Here is a 21911-nt window from a genome sequence, read left to right as displayed (position 1 = left end):
TCCTTTGTGAGCTTCAGTGACACAAATGAAACTCTCCAGGTACTTCTTGTGCACAAAATGGCAATAGGGAAGCAATGCTACCAACAGAGGAGAGTGGTGGGGGCAGGGCTAGCATGAGAGAGGCAGAGCCTGCAGGAGCTGAGGGCTTGAAAGAAGAGGCAGGATTTAAGCACGTGGCAGGGAGACAGGGAAGGTATCCCAGACAAGAGGCACACTGTGGGCAAAGGCCTGGAGACAGATGACATGGATGGCTCAGGAGGTCTGAGCAGTGACAGCCTCCCTCTGGCCCCCCTCTTCTTCCATCAAGCTGGCCCTGCCATTATAGCAGCAGAAAGGATACTGGCTGGCATTGCTACTGCTAAGAGCGCAAATGAACCAGATGTTCCTCTCCAAAACAGACTATTTGAATCTTTAGCATTCAACTCTAAATGGTTCACCCGGGGACATGGCCAAATGAGGAAAATTCATAACAAAGCCAGCTTTTTGGATTCTCTTTGCTGGCCTCCCCTGTGTAGAAGCAGCAGGGCTTCCGGCTTCAGCCCTGAGCTTTGGTGAAGGCAAATTTCCACTGGGTGGACTCCATGGAAAGCTTGGTGGTTGGGATCGCTCATCCACATGGCCTTTTCCACATCTGGATGTCCCAGATGTCAGGCTGTTGCATCCAGCCGAGGATGCAATTTCAGAGCAGAGATGGAGATTGAGACAGATATGTCAGTGGAGACAAAGCAAAGATGTTTTAATAGTTGCTAATGAGCCAGTGCACTGTGGCGTGTTCTGCACAGCTGTGGACTTGTGTTCCTATTGCAGTGAGCAGCAAGATGTGTCGGCAGTGAGGCTGAGAGGCAACAGGGATGGTTTTAGGAAGGTGATTACAAAATGCGTCCAAAGCACCGAGGGAAGCTAATCCCAGTCCCCAGAAGGGAGTACCAAAAGGACAACCTGGATTTTGTGCTTAATTGGGTGGCAGCATGTAGTAGACAGCAGTCAGCTGGTGGAACTGTAGTTGAATGCTGGTCTTGCCTCTTATTACTTTAGCAACAGATGTTGAACAAGATAATTCGCTGGGACTCAGTTTTCTCATCTGTCAAATGGCAGTAAGAGTAAGAACTGCCTCATAGGTTGTGATTAGGATTAGATGAGATCACAAAAGGTGAGATTATGAAAACAAGATTGTAGTTATGAGAGTAGAGATTCTTTTTCAGTGGCCGTTTGGTTCAGCACCTAGGACAATGCCTGGCACACAGTAGGACATTAAGAATGAGTAAGTCCCGGCTCGAATGAGCTTCTCTGGTTAGTTCATCTTAAAAATAACTCTTAGCCCTATCTTCCCACACCAGTAATGCTGACCAAACTTGCTCTCCCTATACAAAGGGGACATCAGATAAGTTTGCCACTCTCAGAGAGGATGCAAAGGGCCTGACTGGTGGTCAAGAATGAGGCCACCACCTGCATTTCCTGGTCCATGCCTCTGGGTGGGGAGGGCTGGCATTTGGATCATGTCTGTACCTTCCAAGAACCATGCTGGAGGCCATTTTGCCAACACTCAGTGGTCTGACAGGGAAACCAGAGTGTTTCAGGTGAAGCATCTGAGGTAACCTGGGCACTGGATAACTTTTGGAGAGCAGTATCCAAGCTCGCAGCAATGAGAGGAGATCTACAGAGGTCAGTGTGCTGCAGCTGCTTCTGGGGAACTGTGTGACTTTCTTCACCACCCAAAAGGGCAGAGTGAGTCCTGCCTGGGCCTTGAGTTGTCCTAACCACCTAAGTAGCTCCATCAATGCTGGCACCCTGGGACAAGCCCAGACACAGCTCAATCCTGGATCCTCTAGCTCACTCCCTGGTGTGGTCCTTGAACCAGCAGCAGTAGCATCACCTGCCTGACAGAAGACCTAATATGCAAATAGTTGAATGTAAGGAGGCAAGAGCAGGATAAAGGAGGGGCCCAAAAATAACAGAGGGAAACTTAGTTGACTAGAAGGATATAGGTCTTCAGATTGAAAAATATCACTGAATTCCCAGGCAAGATTAATTTTTAGCAGGTGTACATATAGATTTCTGAACTCCAAGGAGAGAGAGCACTTCTTTTTTTTTTTGAGACGGAGTCTTGCTCTGTTGCCAGGCTGGAGTGCAGTAGTGCAGTGGCATGATCTCGGCTCACCGCAACCTCCGACTCCCTGGTTTAAGGGTTCTCCTGCTTTTGCCTCCCAAGTAGCTGGGATTACAGGCATGCACCACCACGCCCAGTTAATTTTTGTATTTTTAGTAGAGACGGGGTTTCACCATATTGGCCAGGATGGCCTCGATCTCCTGACCTCGTGATCTACCCACCTCAGCCTCCCAAAGTGCTGGGATTACAGGCGTGAGCCACCGCGCCCGGCCAGCACTTCTTATAGACTCTCAGTTGGAAAGAACACGTCGCATACAAAGTCAAAGTCCAGAGAATAGATTAACATAAGATTTTTCTTCTGCAGCACTGGAAGCTACAAGACAACGAAACAATGTTTACAGACTTTTCAGGAAAAGAAATGTGATCCAAGAATCCTAAACCTAAATGAAATATCATTTTTAAGTGAGAGCAAAGGAAAAACTCTCACATATTCTGAGGAAATTATTAAGGAAATTCTATCTAATAAAGGTTTAATTAGAACAAAAATTTTAAGGAGAAATGAAGGGTGGGAGAAACAGTGGTAGGCAATGAGTTTTAAATATGCTTTTTATAAGAAACACACCTATAACAAAGTGAGCATGAAATTAATAATAAAGAGATGAACAAAAATATAACAGGGAAATGTACATAACAGGAAGCCAAAGTGGCAATAGGAATATCAGGCAAAGAGGAATCCAAGGCCAGAGCATTAAATGCAACAAATAGGGATATTGTACAAATTTTGTTGCAATAAGAAAATAGCAAGATCATAAACCTTTGGGCACCAAAGAACATAGCAGGAAAAGTGTAAAGCCAGAGCACCTGAAAACATAAGAATTCTCCAAACAATAACTATGGGAGGAACTTCTCCTCTTTATGATCTAATGAATCAAGCAGACGAAAAATAAGTAAAGATGAAAGACGTAATGACAGATAACACAACTGCAAATCATAGAGCTTGATTCAGTATGTAAAACTCACAACCACTGGATAATATAGATTGTTCTTGTGTGTCCATGAGCCATTCATAAAAACTGCTGTGGGCTTGGCTAGAAATAAAACTACTTTATTACTCTCCCCAAATGCAGAGAGTTATGAATTATATTCTCCGATTATAATAAAACAGAGACTCAGCAACTAAAAGATTATCCCTTGCAAAACTTAATCACTTGAAAATCAAATAAACTTTAAAGAAACAACCCCTATATGAAGAAAGATACAAAAACTAAAAATGTATTATCTTAAACATTAATAAAAGTAAGACTGTTTATATCAAAACCTATGGATACACATCTCAGAGGAAAGTAAAAAGACTAAGAATATTAAGTGTGCAGTTTCAGAAAATCACAAAAAACAATAAAATTAGGAGAAAGCATAAAGGAATTAATAAAGATGGGATTGAAATAATTAGTTATATAGAAAACAAAACCTCAAAAGAAAAAGAATAGAAAAACTAATAAAAATCAAAAGTTGATTTGTTAAAAAAAAAACAAACACAACACCCACACAACAGATCGATTGGATAAAGAAAAGCGGAATTAAGAAAAAAAGGAAAAGTAAAAATACAGCACAGATTGAGAAAGTAGATTTAGTCACAGATTACAAGAGGTTAAATGAATTGTCAGAGATTCATATAAGCAACTCGGTGGCAATATATTTAAAAATACTGAAGAAACAGTTGATTTTTCTAGTTGAGTATAAATTTCAAGAATTAACTTCGGTAGAAATAAAAGACCTGTTGGATAGCTATTGAATACATTGGAAGAATTAAAGAAATCACATTTAAAAGGGAGGCAGGCCCAGGTAATTTCACTATTGTCTATTTTACTTTCAAAGAACAGTTAATCAATGATTAGCTCTCATTATTCTACTTATTTCAAATCAAGGTATGTAAAGCTCAATCAGTTTGTTTTAAAAAGCTAGCAGAACTTAAACATGATAAAAATAACACAAACTAGAGATCAATTTTATGCATGAGATAGGTACAAAAATTCCAATACAATTTTTAGCAACTTGAATGTACTGAAAGAAGAGTAAATCAAGGAAGCACATTACTGAAGTCGAGAGAAGGCAGGATTTGGCTCTTGTCACTCATTCAAAATTGTGAGGTTCTAGCTAATGTGACAAAGCAAGAGAGCAAAATAAGTTCTGCAAATATTAAAAGGAGACACAAAATTATCTATTTGCAGATAATATTATTAGATAACTAAACCATTCCAGATTCTGTTAAAGAAAGAATTAAGAACTAATAAAAGAATTTGGTAAGATGGCTAGATGCAGTTTAATATATGGTAAGTAGTAGCTTTTCTCTTTTTTAGCAGCACCAAGTTCAAAATGAGGGGAAAAAGACCTCATTTACATGGGCCACAAAATTATAAAATGTTTGAGAATGAATTTATCAAGAAAGACACAGCACCAATATAGATATAACACTTTACTGAAGGACATAAAACTAGTTCTGAATAAATAGAAAGGTATCCCGTGTTTCTGGAAAGGAAAACTTAAAATAATAAAAATGTAATTTTTCTAAATTAATACATAAAGCCTGCTGCATTCTGTATCACAGTGGCTTTTTAAAAAAAAAATAGACAAAATAATTTTAAAATTCTCATGGAAGAATAAATGTGCAAGAATTACCAAGATATTTTTGAGAAAATGGTAATGAATAATGAAGGAGAACTTATCCTACCAGATGTTACCATTTCCTATAAAGCTACTGTAATCAAAATAGCACGATATGGCACAGGAATAGACAGAGACAAAAACTCGATGTTAGTTACAGGGTTCTCGATCAGTGACTCTTTTGCTAATCATTTCTGTCATTTCTTTTTATTTACACAAAAACATTTCAACTCTAATCTTCCCTGTGTGTTGTCAGATTATAAGCTTGAATCCTTTTTTTGAAGGTAGGGAAGGTAACTAACACGACTGTCACTTTCATCTCAGGCTTCCCGGCCATGAGAAAACTTAAGACTTTCACCTTCCCTGTACTCACAGAGAACCCCATCATACAATGAGCGCTGCAAGGGCACACGTACCCGGAAACGGAAAATGCCAGCATACTGGTGTGAAAAGCTTTGGACCATCAGGATCTTCTGCCTGTACTGTGGGTTCTGAGTCAAGGAGCCCAGTGCTGCCAGGAACCAGCAGTCAGCTGTGAGGGGAGATAAGCCAGGAAAGGCTGACTGGACACACTTGGAAACCCCGTCCCATAATTTCAAAGGTCCTTACCACCAGAGGCCACACACTTCCTTCTAAATAATGCATTTTTTTTCCTCTGAGAGAGGAGAACCAGGGGAGGGAGTCACAGGGACTGGCTCCAAGCAAGATAAAGAAGGGGCAGTGGTGGTGGTGGTGTTCATGGAGTCTCGCTCTGTAGCCCAGGCTGGAGTGCAGTGGCATGCTCTCGGCTCACAGCAACCTCCGCCTCCCGGGTTCAAGCGATTCTCCTGCCACAGCCTCCACAGCTGCACCAAGCCCGGCTAATTTTTTTTATTTTTAGTGGAGACAGGGTTTCACCATGTTGGCCAGGCTAGTCTCAAACTCCTGACCTCAAGTGATCCACTCACCTCAGCCTCTCAAAGTGCTGGGCTTACAGGTGTGAGCCAGCACGTCCAGCCTCTGATTCTCTTTTTGCCACAGGTGCTCAGTTACAGCAAATTTTGGCAATTATGCTGTGTACAATTGAGGAAAACTGATTCGTGTTTTTCTTTGCTATTAGCTCAGCCCGTCCCTGTGCAGAAGTAGGGGGACGTTCTCTCCTTTTCCTCCTTGAGGGATGCGTGGCCTCGAGTTTCTCCTTGGATGTCCTTGTAAGCCCTTTTGAGTCTCTCCTCCCCTCCCTGAGTCCTTTCTCCTTCACCCCTAACATGATCAATTTGTCTTTGAATGCCATTTCACATCAGGCACTGGGTTCAGTACAGAAGCCACAAAGATGGCCTCAGAGAGGTCCTTTCTCCAGTTAGGTGAAACCCTAACAGGGGAACCATTGGCTGGTGGCCAGGCAGGCTCTATTGACTTGGTCCAAGGCACGGTGATTTCACCAGGCGAAGTTCAAGTACAGGACCCATCATCTGCAAGCTGATATTTTGAAAGCTTAGAGTGTATTCTCAGAAGGGTTGTTGTTTTTGCTGTCTCCCAACTCCTATACACTTTCCAGCCAGCTCTGCCCTTTCACTCCAAGGCTTCTCTTTCTGAGGTTTCTTTTGGCCACACCTGGAACAGCCCAGGTACCTCCTCTTAGGCAGCCCCTCCTGTTTCACTGTCCATGTCCTCCAGCTCTCAGCAGCTCCTTTGCTCTGGGGCTGTCTGGTGGGGTGGGAAGCAGTCAGAGAGTGCTGGATTCTTAACTCTGTTGCTAACTGAGTGTGTGACATTAAGCGAATTATTTTACCTCTTGCACTCTCCATTGTCACATATGTGAAATGGGGTTGTTGCACATACAAGGTGTCTTGCACAGTCATTGCAGAAACTCAGTGTATGTTTGCTTGCATTTTTCCTGTCTCCTTTTCCCCTGCTCATTGCAGGCTGCAGGATTGGGCGTGAGCAGTTTGTCCACAGCAGCACCAAGGGAACTGGCCTTTCTCCCTCAGAAGTGGGGCAGAACTCTGTGGGTAGGCACCACCCTCCACCACTTCCTATCCAGGGCACGGAGGGAAGATGTTGCACTCTTACCTGCGCCTCCTTGTTGGATGTCAAATCTGCTTATATCATCCAGGATGAAGTGAGGAGGACCCCCTGGTAGATCCTTTAGGAAAGAGGGAGAAAAGCTATGAACATCGTTTATTCCTTTGTATCCCAAAGTGACGTCATTCACTTTGTCTTTCAAGGGTCGAGGTTAATTCTTAAATAGGTGCTTAAAATCCGAGTTAGGAAAGTTCACCACGTTCTTCAGCCTTTATTGCTACCAGGAAGGCAGCAGGTGTCACGGAGTGTAAATGTAACTGACGAGACAGGCCATAAATGCATTAGCATACTACATGAAGAGATAACATAAATAAGGACTTGGAGTCCTTGGATCAAATAGCCATTCCATCTCGACAAGGCAGTGCTTTATTAAGAGGTTGTAAATAAACCATCAAAAATGAATAGAATACATTTATTAGAGGAGAGGTTTATAAATGTAATAAAGTACTATAACTTTCATAATAAAGCTTTTGTTGTGAAATGGTATATCTCAGAAATTAGCATAGGTATTTTGGACTCCAGGTTTAAGTCTAGCCATATGCTATAAGGGATACAAGGTACACATGACTCAGCTCTTTGCCCACTCCCTGGGTAACTCACAGACTGGGTCTGGAAGGCCGCAGTCCACTTGTGTGAGGAGCTGGTACTCAGTGCCCGGTCCTTCCTTAACTTCTAACACACATAGTGCCTGCCAGCCAGAGAAAGTGGTTATGGAGGATTCCGCCAGTGCTGCCACATCTGGGAAGAATATGAAGAACTCTCAGCAGGCACCAAAATTGTGAGAGTTCCCAAAGGGAATCCCCAGGCACTTTGGGAGAACACCAGGCCACAGGTCTGGCTTCTGCCCCAGCACCAGCCGGCCCTCTAGACTTGGCCAGGATGACCTCGGCCTCCTCTCTATGCAGCTGTTCCTGGATTTGCATAATTTGGTAATTGGTCCTTGTATCATTTCTTTTCACATTGACCAATAAGTCTGCAGAGAGCAGGCCTACAAACTAGAATTGGATTCATTTTCTCAGTAGCCATTCATGTACAGAGTCATGTGCCTTGTAGAACCTGCCAGCTCTTCATAAACTGCCCAGATTTCCTGGAAGAGATGCACACTAAGGGGAAAACGAAGGTGTGCCCGCCTGCAAACACAGGATCCTGGCCGTGGGGATCATTTTACCAAACTCCTCCCACTGCTTTCTCTGCAACTAACTGACACCGTCACATGCCGGGAGGGGAAATCTCAGGCCCAGGCCTCACCCGGGTGAGGGGGACCCTGGGGTGGCACCAGGTCCGACCCTCTGCCAGAGCCATGGTGGGCAGAACTTTGGCATTTCCCCCAACGCAAGAAAGAGAGAAGGACGCTCAGAGGGCCTTCGGCTGCATGCAGGGCTCCAAGTACAGCCAGTTTTAAAATGGTGTAGGGCATTTCAGTAGCCTTTACTTGTCTCCTCTCTCTACTGGAAAAGGGGACTTAAGGTCTCAAAGGAGGCCTGCTGTCAAAGATCCTCTACTCGTGAGAAGTAAAGAAGAGATGGAGGCTGTGGCATTTTCAGACCAGGAACAAAGACAGCTTTCCTCCATTTTCTTGACCTTGGCCACAGCTCTTCTTCACTGTGGTCCTGCTAGCTCCCCTCCAGGGATCCCCAGGGCAGGGGTAGGTGTGCTTGGAAAGCCCATTCAGACAGACCTGCTGTGGAATCCTACTCTAACATTTCTTCCTGCGTGACCTTGAGACCTTGAACAATTCCCATTACTTTGCTGTGCCTCAGTTTCTTCATGTGTAAAATGGAAACAATATACAAAATGTAAGGACATTTGAGAGAATCTAATGATGATGCAATCAAGGCAATGGCTGTCATTCATCAAACCCTTGCTGAGGGCAGGTACCTTCTCCTGGGTTCTCTCTGGTAGGCTCCCAACAGCCTTGTAAAGCTGGACCAGTCCTTACATTTACAAATGAGGAAGGATGTGAAATACTTAGCACAGTGTCTGACATAGTACATGTTCAATAAATATTGATCCCCCTCTTTTGAAATATTTGCAAAATTAAAAAGGCTATACTCAGACAAACCCATAGCCTCAGATGCATTCATTATTAAACAAGATAGAATAAAAACATGAATTTAGCAGTCAATGCATAGATCTTAGAAAGAAAAAGACAAAAAGAGCCTCACAAAAATAGGAGGAAGAACTGAAAAGAATAATTAGTGAATTATATACCAGAAAAACAGCAAGATTAATAAATAAATTGTTCTATTATTTGCCTTTGAAAGTAATGTCCAATAATGGTTTTTGCCATTACTTTCAATGGCAAAAACCACAATTACTTTTGCACCAACCTAATATTTGGGGGAGGGTTACATAGACCCAACCTTTGGCAAATATGGTAGAGAAACCCAAATAAAAATAGAATTAAAAATTGGGCTTTAGAAATATAAAATCATGATGTAGAATTCTATGCCAATCAATTAAAAAATCTGATGATTTTCTGACAAAAATTAACTTGGCTAACATTAACTCATGTTAGCAAATAAGCAGAAAAGACTAACAGCCTTGGAATAGTATTTTAAAGTTACCAAAGAGTATCACCCAAATGCCCTATAAAGGCTTACAGGTACATGCAATTTTTCCTCTGAGTTCCCTCAAACTTTCAGAGAATAGACAATTCCAGTGTCATTGACAGTTTCAGTGTAAAAATAAAAATTAAAAAAGAATCCTGCCACCATTTAAGAAACCAGCATAGCCTTGATGCCCAACCTGAGAGAAAACACACAGACATACCAGACTTATTTTGGATAATTTGTTATCATCGTGTAGGATTTGCTGTAGAAATGCAGAATGCAAGGATGTTTCACGTCAGACATCTAATAATATGAAGTAGCACTTACATGGGCCAAAGGGAGAAAAATTTGTATCCTTTCAATAAATGCTATGAAGGCATTTGATAAACACACAACAACTTTTTATGATTTACTAGAATAATAAAAATTAAAAACAAAAATTTTAGCTAATTAGGAACAAAAAGATATTTTAATGTGATGAAAATTAAATGGTGATGATTTTAAACCACAAATCAATAGTCGACTTCAAGTTTATGGGAAAACACAGGAATCATTTGCATCAAAGGTGGGCACAAAAGCAGCTTCTGTGTCTCCTGTCTTCTAAGCTGCTTGTTCCTCCCAGACCCTGGACTTCAGAGCTGTGACCAATAATCCAGAAAGAGAGATGGTAGGAAGGGATGGAAATGATACCCAGGAGCATTTTAGTCTGCCAGGCTGACTTCCTGAGACGAGGCCCATTAAGAAAACAGGTAAAGATGGCTGGGAAAATGTGAATGTGCTGACTCTGGGAAGGCCACCTGTTACCAGATGGGCCAGGCACATCAGGGCAGTGAAGCCAGTGTGATGAGAACCTAGATTAGATTCAGGCTGAACTGCCAGCAATGGGCAGTCTCCAGCCGACTGTGAATCACCCAGCAGCTTCACAGACAGGGAGACTGCTGTGTCCCACCTCCCACTACTTTGATTTCATAGGTCATTCAGAGATAGCGTTTAAGATTCACATAGCTTCTCAGGGGATTCTGAGACCCAGCCAGGGCCAGGGAGCAGGTTCAGAGAAGTTGAGCGATTTGTTCCAGGTCACACAAGAAACAGGCTCTGAATCAAGTGTCTGCCTCCATAGTGTCTTGTTCTTCACTCTGACCACACCAGCAGGCAGCATCTTCTCAACTTTATGTTTTCAGATCCTGTGAGATGGACTTGGCCTTTGAGGGCTCTGAAACATTATTAGTACAGAAGGAAGCTGGGATGGTTAATTTTATATACCATCCTAACTGCATCACGGAGCGCCCAGATACTTGGCTAAGCATTACTTCTGGGCATGTCCATGAGGGTGCTTCCACATGACATTAACATTTGAGTTGGGGGATTTAGCAAAGCAGATTCCCTTCCCAGGGTGGGTGGGCACCATCCAGTCTATTCAGGGCCTAAACAGAGCAAAAGATAAAGGGAGAATTTGCCCTTTCTCTGCCTGACTCCTGGAGCTGAGACATTGGTCTTTTCCTGTCCTTGGACAGGGAATTACATCATCCATTCTCTGGTTCTCTGGCCTCCCACTCAGATTTAACTACATCACTGGCTTTCCTGGGTCTCCAGATTGCAGGTGGCATATTGTGGGACTTCTCAGCCTCTATAAGCATGTGAGCCAATCCCTCCTAGTAAATCTCTCATCATAAATATATCAATAGGATATCTATTAGGATATACATCAATATGTTAATGAGATATATACTAGGATATATTTATATAAGATATATTGATATATTTACTAGCAATAAATATGTCAACAGGATATATATTAATGATTCTTTTTCTCTGGAGAACCCTGAGTAATACAGAAGCCAACAGCAATAGTCAAGCTAAGTAATCTTAGGAACTTAATTCTGGATTGTGGAGACCTTTCTCCAGGCAAAGCTTGGGGGTAATCTGTGTTATATTAGGTATGTCAGAGCTCTTGTATTTCAAGGGCTCCTGGCATCTTAGAAAATACCCTCTCTGATGTGATCTCAAGCCAGCTGCTCTACCCTAATCATCTCCAGAGGTAGACAGAGAAATATGCCAAGAAATAATGTCTTCCATGTGACATCACTGGGCATATTTCTGCATTCTCTCTAAAGACTTCCACATCCTCACTTGGCATGCTGCTCTTGGACAAGAGAGCCCTGTGTTTAGCATCTTAGTGTTCGGCCCTTTCACACGGTGGCCAGAGTTCAGTCTGGGACAGGTGGCAGCATCACTCCCTTTTCTATTTTTGCTAGAGGACTTTGATTTATTGGCATTAAAGTTCTCTGGCTGAATGACACTTGGCTGTTGGCAGGGTCACTTTCTGCCATTTTTTGTTACCTATTGCCTTATGGAATGTTTTCATAACCTAACCTGCACTTACAACTTTACCTTGTTAACCTCTTCCTTTCCTGAAGAACATATTTTGGTCCCAAGGTGAATCGTTTCTAGTGACTGATCCTTTCAGAAACTGCTCTGGCTGCATGGAAGGAAGGTGTCACTTGGATAGGCAGTGCCTCCCTCTAGGATGACCACAGGCGGGAAGCCACAACGCGGCTGTGCTGAGCTTCGAACACCTGTTAAGCAACGTGCTTGGGGCACACAGCCCATTTTTCAGTTGAGAAGTAAAATGTGTTTTACTATAAAATGGGTACAAAGATGAAATTTCAGTTTATTTGACAACATTGGTGATTGTTGTGAAGCTCTACTGTCTACCATCGTGTACTGTCCAACATGGTAGCCACAAGCCATATGTGGATACTTACATTTAAATTAATTTAAATTCAATAAAATTTAAACCTTTAATCCCTCGGTTGCATCAGTCACATTTCAAGTGCTCAATAGCCACACGTGACTAGTGGCTACTGTATTGAACAGTGCAGGAAGAACATTTCCATCATCACAAAATGTTCTATTGGATGGTGCTGATCTATTTAATGAGGATGATAATATTATCTACCTCACAGGACTGTGAGGGTAATTAAATGAAACATTGCATGTAAAGTGCTTAGCATAATACTTCTCACATGTACATGCTTGATAAACTATCCATGAAATAAAAGTTCTCCTAAAAGGCGTCTACTCTAAGTACTAAATTTAGCTCAGGGAAATATCACATAGATACCTCACGTGTAAGTGTAATCCTTAGCACTGTCCCTTGCTGAGACCGGGGTTGTAGGAAGCATTGAGGCTGATGAGGAGTCGGGTCCTCTCAGTGCCATTTGCACAGGGCACCATCATGGGCTGTTGTGGAGCCTGGCTGGGGGAGGGGGAGGGCTTGGGAACAGACTGAAGCAGGATGTGAACAGGGCTTCCTTCTACTTCAGAAAAAGTTTCAGCAGCAAAATGGTTTAGATTATTGGGTTAATTGTTAGAGGAAGGAAGGACAAGAGCCAGAGGAAGGAAAGGGTAGGTAAGATGGTGGGGAGGTGAGAGAAAGTAAGATATATGACACAAAACAACTTTTCTGCACCAGGCATAGAAAGCTAAGCCTGGTTCTTATGCCCCTGACTCTTGGGCTAGTGTTGAACCTGCCAAGCTGGGATGAATACTCAAAACAGAATGATGTCCCTTGTGGTTTACCAGTTGCCTACAGGAGGAGCTTTCTCATTGTCAGGAAAAACTTAGAATGTGGAGATGGCCTAAAACACCTTGGTGCTACCTCAGCCATTATATAGTTGAAGTTTAAGGGCCACTGGTCAGACCTCTGGACAGGCACTCAGCAAGCTATGGCTTGGGAGTCAACTTTCTAACAATAGTGATAGAAAGCAGAACATGAGGCCGGGCGTGGTGTCTCGTGCCTATAATCCCAGCACTTTGGGAGGCTGAGGTGGGTGGATCACTCGAGGTCAGGAGTTTGGGACCAGCCTGACCAACATGGTAAAACCCCGTCTCTACGAAAATACAAAAATTAGCCAGGCATGGTGGCTTATGCCTGTAATCCCGGCTACTCAGGAGGCTGAGGCAGGAGAATCACTTGAACCCAGGAGGTGGAGGTTGCAGTGAGCCGAGATTGTGCCACTGCACTCTAGCCTGGGCAACAGAACAAGACTCCATCTCAAAAAAAAAGAAAAAGAAAAAAGCAGAACATGAGAAGAAAGGCATTTTCTACACTCTCTGCCAACCTTCCTTCAGCCCCTGACCCATATTTTTCCCTGAAAGAGTTTTCTTAAACTGGCCAAGGGCTGAAGCTGAGATGGCTGGACTGTGAAAACCCAAGAATCCCAGGGAATAGGCCCTGAGCTGCTACCTTATGACTTTTCCCAAATTAATCACAGTAACAAAAACTAGTGTTTACTTAGTGTTTATACTGTGCTAGACACTGTTCTAAGTATTGTACTCATTTAGTACTTAAAGTAATCATATGTGGTACAGGTGCCATTTTTATCCCTAAAAAGGGAAAAAAGGGCAGAACATAGACAGATCAACTTTAGAGAGGGATTGATTCCTGTTTTACTCACATGAGGTAGAAGATTCTACTAGTGCAAAAAAATTACTAGTGACAGGCAGGAGCCCAGAATAGGACATGAGCTTATGATGAGGCCTTACAGGAGCCATGTAACATGGTGTTAGGAGCTCAGGTCTTGGAACCAGACTCCTGGGTTCAAATTCCAGCTCTACTATCATCAACTATATGACTTTGGGCCGAAGTCCCCCTACTCTCTGATTCTGCTTCTCAGCTGCAAAATGAGGCTCATAACAGTACCTTATCATAGAGTTACTGTGAGGATTGATGAGTCAAAGCTCCTAAAGCCAGGCCTGCCATATGGTCAGCACTCTGTGGGTGTGGCCATTACTACTAGGATTGGGCCAGGCTGATGTGGCTCCTCTTCCAGTGCTCTCTGCAGTCACAGCTGTACACGGTGGGTCAAGGACATCACAGTGTAGAAGGGGTGAGTGCATTGGCTTTTTCCTTTACTGTCCTGCTTGGAAAATAGGTCGACTTAAGGTTTCTTTCTTGAACGTGTGAACTTGAAACATGCATCAGGCACCTGTAGATAGGGTCCTTCATTCATCCATTCACTCATGTACTTGTTCATCCAAATTCTAACAGAGCCCCTATTAGGCACTTAAGTCAGTGGGGGGAAAGTGCAGCAGATGGAAAGAATCTTCATTTAAATTCTGGATCCTTCCCTCACTAATCATGTAACCTTGGCTTATCATATCAACTGTCTGAACATCAGTTTTCTATAAAGTTAGGAGAAAACAAAGGAGATAAAGTATGAGAAGACACATGGAAAGCTCTGGAAAGCACTACACAAAGGCAAGTCTTGTCAACTGTGATAAGAAGACAAAGAAATATGACATTTAAAAAGAAGTGCCAGAATGAAAAAGACCCCTCTCCCCAATCCCTGCAGTAGAGCTCAGGTAAGATTTTGGATGAGGAGAGTAGTAATGGGAAAAGCAGATTCGGCCCCTGGCTGCCTCTATTTTGGGTTCCTGGCATTATTCTTTATAAGTAATTTCACTTCTGTTGGCCTCAGTTTCTCCTTGCCCCCAAAAGACATCACAAGTTGAGTTGTTGTGAGATTCAGATAATTAGAATCTCTCAATCCTTTCTAAAGAGAAGTGTTATAAATTCTTCAACACTATAAATATGGTCTCACATCTATTGCTCAGCACCTTGTGAGAAAAAAATCCCACCACTTTCTAAAATAATCTCAGCCTCTGAAAATAGCAAAGGAAAAAAAATGACCTCTTGGAACTTCTTTAAATAGAATTCTCTGCTTCAGCTCTCCTCAGGAGGTAAAGGCTAGAAGAAGAGAGTCATTGTTGAGGACTTACTGCCAATGGCTGATAAGAGGATCCTAGAATGCTGAAACACCCCACTTTTCTCTAAGCAGCATTCCAAACCCTACCTGATCCCTAACCCTTCCCTTCACCAAAGCTTCAAATCTGTCCCAACATAGGGCAAGAGGTGTTGCCTCCCAGACCCTGATGTCTTCAGTTCTCCTTCCCATGTGCAGAACTGAGTTAGATATCCACAGACCAGACAAATACTTTAGAGGACCTCATAGCCTATTAGTAGCCACCATTAGAAAATAACTTTACTCTGTAACCTACCTTCACTTTATGGGAAGTGTTTGGACAGTGCTTGGCATTTAATCAGTGCTCAATAATGGTTGCAGATATTATAATGATTAGCTTACTAGACATTCTATTATTTTATCTCATTCTACGTTATGCTGGCAGCCTACAGAAGTGTGGATAGAGGTTTGATAAGGAGGGTCCTTAGGGTGGTCCTTATCCGGGTGCTTTGCATCAACAGTAGTCCTGATGAGATTATCAGAATGTTGAGTCAGCTGAGACATTTTCCGTGGAGTTGTCATGCCCTAAAATTGAGATAGTTCTAGAAAAACCAGGAGGGCTCACCTGGCTGCAAGGTAGAGGTAGTGGCCATCTGCTGGGGTTGTGGAGTCAGGGACATCTGAATGTTGTCCTGCAATTTCTCCCTAATTTTAAAGCTGATGTCTAAAATTCTCTTACAGGTGGTCAAGCCTCTCTAAGATTGAGAATGTGAATATAAAAGAGAGAGGGGAGGTGATTATTTCAATTCATCCTATAGTGTAAATGACTGACCTGATATCTTCCCTTTGAGCAAATTCTAACAGGGAAGGAAAAAAGAATATAAAGATACTGACACCTGAAGAGAAGAAAGGGTGACAGAGTGATAGATGGGGTCACTTATGGGGTGGAGGAGACTCCAAAAAGCAACAACTACAATTTCATACCCATGGTTTCCCATTTTTTAGATGAAAAACTGAGGTATTTTAATTTAGTGATGTACTTAGTGTTAGAACTGGGTTAGAACTCAGGAGTCTGGGCTCCTGGTTCCTGCTATAGCATCTTCCCATCCCACTGAGTAGCTACAACACTGGAGCACAGACACCCGGTGAATTTCATTCTCCTTCCAGTTTGGTTTGGCCCCACCTCCTTTTGGCTGGAGGTGCCATGGCAGGCGACTCCGAGGACCCTGGAGCTGGGTATGCTCCTGATGGGCTCACTCACCTGTGGCCGCTTCCATATCACATTGGAGAGGCGTTTTTCCTGGAGCAGCTTCTGGCCTATGGAAGCATCTGCTGCAGGGAATGTCTCATCCTTAAACATCTGGCCCATGCTCAGGCAGTGATCCCGCAAGGTGGTAAAGTCCTGGTCTTTGAACTTGATGATGGAGGTCTCCACTGAAGGTTCCTGGTTATACGCCATGACTCTCCTTAGAAGACTTCCGAGGTCCTTTCCTGTTGGTGAGAAAAAGGGATACCTTTGGGGTACGCCATCAAGTCCTTTGCATCATCAAATGTGAGCCCCAGATGGGCACTCTGATATACCACCCTTTACAGGGACTGAGACTAAGTCTGCACTGTCCCTGGTGGCACAGTCATTAAGCCTGAACTAGGATTCAAGCATCCTCACTCCCAGTTAACCTTTCAATCTGCTGTACAAAACAGCTTTCCAATGTGCTCTCACGTGCGCAAGATGCTATGGAGTACTAGTACATCTCATGAACATTTATTGAGCACTGCCAAGTGAAGAACTGGTAGATAGGCTAAAAAAAGGTGTCCACAGCTTCCCTGAGTAGCAAGTGCACAGAAGCCCATGAGTTGCATTGGAAAGGTCATGGGGTGTTGGAGGGTTTTGTGGGATGGGGGCAGAGGGTGGGTAGGAAGTGTTGGAAGAGATTGTCAGAAAGGTAGGTTGGAAAGCTGGGTGAGGAAATGTTTTATACACCCCGTAAACTCTGCAGGGCTGTTGAAGATGTGGGGCATGATCAGATCTGTACATAGAATGGGGCTGCTAGGAGCAATCTGGGGACCAGAGAGAGGGTGTGAGCAGGGACTGGATGCAGGAAGGAAGCCAGGAGCTGCTGCACTTGTCCACAGGAGAGACGGTGCTAGAGCATCAGAAGGGAAGATGGTGGAGTGTGGACAGATTTTGTGTAATTTCATAGGTGGAGAATTGAATATGGGGGATAGGGAGGAAAAAAAGAAAACAAAGAAAAGATAGTGCAGTGAATATCACATGGGTTTTGAAGTTTGCTTTCTGCTTTCATCAGCTACATACTGCTTCTGCAATTTGGAGCGAATATTCAAGCCTGTGAACCTATTTCTCCAGCTGTATGGATTGAAGCTATAAATCTCATAGGTTTGTTATGATATTAAATAAGTTTTGGCCTAACCAACTGAGCAGAGTGACAGGCATGCAGTAGTCCCTCAGTAAATGTTAGCATCCCAATTTTCCTTGAGTTGACAAGGAAGGCTGAGGTTTCTTGTTCAGGCAGCCACAGGAATGTAACTGGTGCCATTCACCAAAAATGTACCACGTCCTCCATCTGTGAGGCTGGCCTGGATGGGAATCCTGAATCCACACTTCCTAGTTATGGGAATTGAAAAACCTCTCTGGTCCTTAAAATAGGGCTTTTCAAGCTTCTTCGACCAGGGTCAGTGCAGGTGGCACAAAAAATCCCAGGGTCCGTGTGTTCCACCCATTTCCACTTCACAGTGGAAAAGGAAGCAGGTGATAATGAATGAGCAAGGACTATAAAGGAATAAATTCTAAGAAAAGAATATGAACTCATAATCAAAATTTTGAATCCTGGAAAAATGTATGTAAACTTAACATAACTTAGCAATTTTCTTACAATTACCTTGTAATAGCATGTGGCAAGTTATTTAGATAGCACAAATTTGTAGACAGAATATCACCAGTCATTGTGCAAGCATATTTGGAGAGAATTGTGCATACAACTGTCTGACAAACAAGATACGAATAATTTACATTTACATTTGAACTATTAGATTGGACCATACAGAACTGCCATTTTTGTAGGTCAAAAATGGTTGAATATAGTCAGTTTCATAGGGTTTAACCTAAGGTAAGAAATGGTTAAATACAAACAGCTCTGTTTAGTTTAACCTAATACACATGTACATTTCTTCAATTGAGTTCTTATAGAATAATGGCACAAAATATTCAGTATGTCTCACCACTCACAATAGGGTTAAAAAGAGGGCCCACAACAAATTAAATACTGATAAAGCTGAAATGTCAAGGTATCATTCAAGAGCAAGAAAACAGTGATAGAAATTGATTGTCAATTCAAGACAAAAGGCAATGGCACTCAATAATGAAGAGTTGTGAAAATCATGGGTCTACCAATTCTCTGTGCATGCTCAGGGACAGTGGAACCGGTATAGCATTGCCAAGCCTCCTACCTCTCAGGAAAATATTGAATTACAATGTGTGATAAACTCTAGCAATGAGCTAGTTTTGGTTTATGAAAACCAAATTGTAGTTACCCTTTTTTTTTTTTTTTTTTTTTTTTTTTTTTTTTTTTCTTTTTTTTTTCTTTTATTGTAATTATTATTATTATTATTATTATTATACTTTAGGTTTTATGGTACATGTGCCCAATGTGCAGGTAAGTTACATATGTATACATGTGCCATGCTGGTGCACTGCACCCACCAACTCGTCATCTAGCATTAGGTATATCTCCCAATGTTATCCCTCCCCCCTCCCCCCAACCCACAACAGTCCCTGAAGTGTGATGTTCCCCTTCCTGTGTCCATGTGTTCTCATTGTTCAATTCCCACCTATGAGTGAGAATATGCGGTGTTTGGTTTTTTGTTCTTGCGATAGTTTACTGAGAATGATGATTTCCAATTTCATCCATGTCCCTACAAAGGACGTGAACTCATCATTTCTTATGGCTGCATAGTATTCCATGGTGTAGATGTGCCACATTTTCTTAATCCAGTCTATCATTGTTGGACATTTGGGTTGGTTCCAAGTCTTTGCTATTGTGAATAATGCGGCAATAAACATACGTGTGCATGTGTCTTTATAGCAGCATGATTTATAGTCCTTTGGGTATATACCCAGTAATGGGATGGCTGCGTCGAATGGAATTTCTAGTTCTAGATCCCTGAGGAATCGCCACACTGACTTCCACAAGGGTTGAACTAGTTTACAGTCCCACCAACAGTGTAAAAGTGTTCCTATTTCTCCACATCCTCTCCAGCACCTGTTGTTTCCTGACTTTTTAATGATCGCCATTCTAACTGGTGTGAGATGGTATCTCATTGTGGTTTTGATTTGCATTTCTCTGATGGCCAGTGATGGTGAGCATTTTTTCATGTGTCTTTTGGCTGCATAAATGTCTTCTTTTGAGAAGTGTCTGTTCATGTCCTTCGCCCACTTTTTGATGGGGTTGCTTGTTTTTTTCTTGTAAATTTGTTGGAGTTCATTGTAGATTCTGGATATTAGCCCTTTGTCAGATGAGTAGGTTGCGAAAATTTTCTCCCATTTTGTAGGTTGCCTGTTCACTCTGATGGTAGTTTCCTTTGCTGTGCAGAAGCTCTTGAGTTTAATTAGATCCCATTTGTCAATTTTGGCTTTTGTTGCCATTGCTTTTGGTGTTTTAGACATGAAGTCCTTGCCCATGCCTATGTCCTGAATGGTATTGCCTAGGTTTTCTTCTAGGGTTTTTATGGTTTTAGGTCTAACATTTAAGTCTTTAATCCATCTTGAATTGATTTTTGTATAAGGTGTAAGGAAGGGATCCAGTTTCAGCTTTCTACATATGGCTAGCCAGTTTTCCCAGCACCATTTATGAAATAGGGAATCCTTTCCCCATTTCTTGTTTTTCTCAGGTTTGTCAAAGATCAGATGGTTGTAGATATGTGGCATTATTTCTGACGGCTCTGTTCTGTTCCATTGATCTATATCTCTGTTTTGGTACCAGTACCATGCTGTTTTGGTTACTGTAGCCTTGTAGTATAGTTTGAAGTCAGGTAGCGTGATGCCTCCAGCTTTGTTCTTTTGGCTCAGGATTGACTTGGCGATGCGGGCTCTTTTTTGGTTCCATATGAACTTTAAAGTAGTTTTTTCCAATTCTGTGAAGAAAGTCATTGGTAGCTTGATGGGGATGGCATTGAATCTGTAAATTACCTTGGGAAGGATGGCCATTTTCATGATATTGATTCTTCCTACCCATGAGCATGGAATGTTCTTCCATTTGTTTGTATCCTCTTTTATTTCCTTGAGCAGTGGTTTGTAGTTCTCCTTGAAGAGGTCTTTCACATCCCTTGTAAGTTGGATTCCTAGGTATTTTATTCTCTTTGAAGCAATTGTGAATGGGAGTTCACTCATGATTTGGCTCTCTGTTTGTCTGTTATTGATGTATAAGAATGCTTGTGATTTTTGCACATTGATTTTGTATCCTGAGACTTTGCTGAAGTTGCTTATCAGCTTAAGGAGATTTTGGGCTGAGACAATGGGGTTTTCTAGATATACTATCATGTCATCTGCAAACAGGGACAATTTGACTTCCTCTTTTCCTAATTGAATACCCTTGATTTCCTTCTCCTGCCTAATTGCCCTGGCCAGAACTTCCAACACTATGTTGAATAGAAGTGGCGAGAGAGGGCATCCCTGTCTTGTGCCAGTTTTCAAAGGGAATGCTTTCAGTTTTTGCCCATTCAGTATGATATTGGCTGTGGGTTTGTCATAAATAGCTCTTATTATTTTGAGATATGTCCCATCAATTCCTAATTTATTGAGAGTTTTTAGCATGAAGTGTTGTTGAATTTTGTCAAAGGCCTTTTCTGCATCTATTGAGATAATCATGTGGTTTTTGTCTTTCGTTCTGTTTATATGCTGGATTACATTTATTGATTTGCGTATATTGAACCAGCCTTGCATCCCAGGGATGAAGCCCACTTGATCATGGTGGATGAGCTTTTTGATGTGCTGCTGGATTCTGTTTGCCAGTATTTTATTGAGGATTTTTGCATCAATGTTCATCAAGGATATTGGTCTAAAATTCTCTTTTTTTGTTGTGTCTCTGCCAGGCTTTGGTATCAGGATGATGCTGGCCTCATAAAATGAGTTAGGGAGGATTCCCTCTTTTTCTACTGATTGGAATAGTTTCAGAAGGAATGGTACCAGCTCCTCCTTGTACCTCTGGTAGAATTCGGCTGTGAACCCATCTGGTCCTGGACTTTTTTTGGTTGGTAAGCTATTGATTATTGCCATAATTTCAGCTCCTGTTATTGGTCTATTCAGAGATTGAACTTCTTCTTGGTTTAGTCTTGGGAGGGTGTATGTGTTGAGGAATTTATCCATTTCTTCTAGATTTTCTAGTTTATTTGCATAGAGGTGTTTGTAATATTCTCTGATGGTAGTTTGTATTTCTGTGGGATCGGTGGTGATATCCCCTTTATCATTTTTTATTGCATCTATTTGATTCTTCTCTCTTTTTTTCTTTATTAATCTTGCTAGCGGTCTATCAATTTTGTTGATCCTTTCAAAAAACCAGCTCCTGGATTCATTTATTTTTTGAAGGGTTTTTTGTGTCTCTATTTCCTTCAGTTCTGCTCTGATTTTAGTTATTTCTTGCCTTCTGCTAGCTTTTGAATGTGTTTGCTCTTGCTTTTCTAGTTCTTTTAATTGTGATGTTAGGGTGTCAATTTTGGATCTTTCCTGCTTTCTCTTGTGGGCATTTAGTGCTATAAATTTCCCTCTAC

General features: G+C 42.1%; 1 protein-coding gene across 1 annotated transcript in view; it reads right to left on the bottom strand.

Moving 5' to 3' along the window:
• The window catches only part of CAPN13 (calpain 13), a 91006-nt gene that overhangs the window by 48011 nt on the left and 21084 nt on the right, over window positions 1-21911 (bottom strand). Inside the window, exons 2-4 of the mRNA XM_002812157.4 lie at window positions 16393-16622; window positions 6821-6893; window positions 5185-5300 (exon numbers count right to left, since the gene is read on the bottom strand). Of these exons, the coding sequence (XP_002812203.3) occupies window positions 5185-5300; window positions 6821-6893; window positions 16393-16590 (387 nt within the window). The 5' untranslated portion in view covers window positions 16591-16622. The remainder of the gene's footprint in view (window positions 1-5184; window positions 5301-6820; window positions 6894-16392; window positions 16623-21911) is intronic.

Source organism: Pongo abelii, chromosome 12 (assembly GCF_028885655.2).
Source record: "Pongo abelii isolate AG06213 chromosome 12, NHGRI_mPonAbe1-v2.0_pri, whole genome shotgun sequence".
Classification (NCBI taxonomy): Eukaryota; Metazoa; Chordata; class Mammalia; order Primates; family Hominidae; genus Pongo; species Pongo abelii.
Note: the sequence above shows the minus strand (reverse complement) of the source record. Positions and strands in the feature narration are given on the sequence as shown.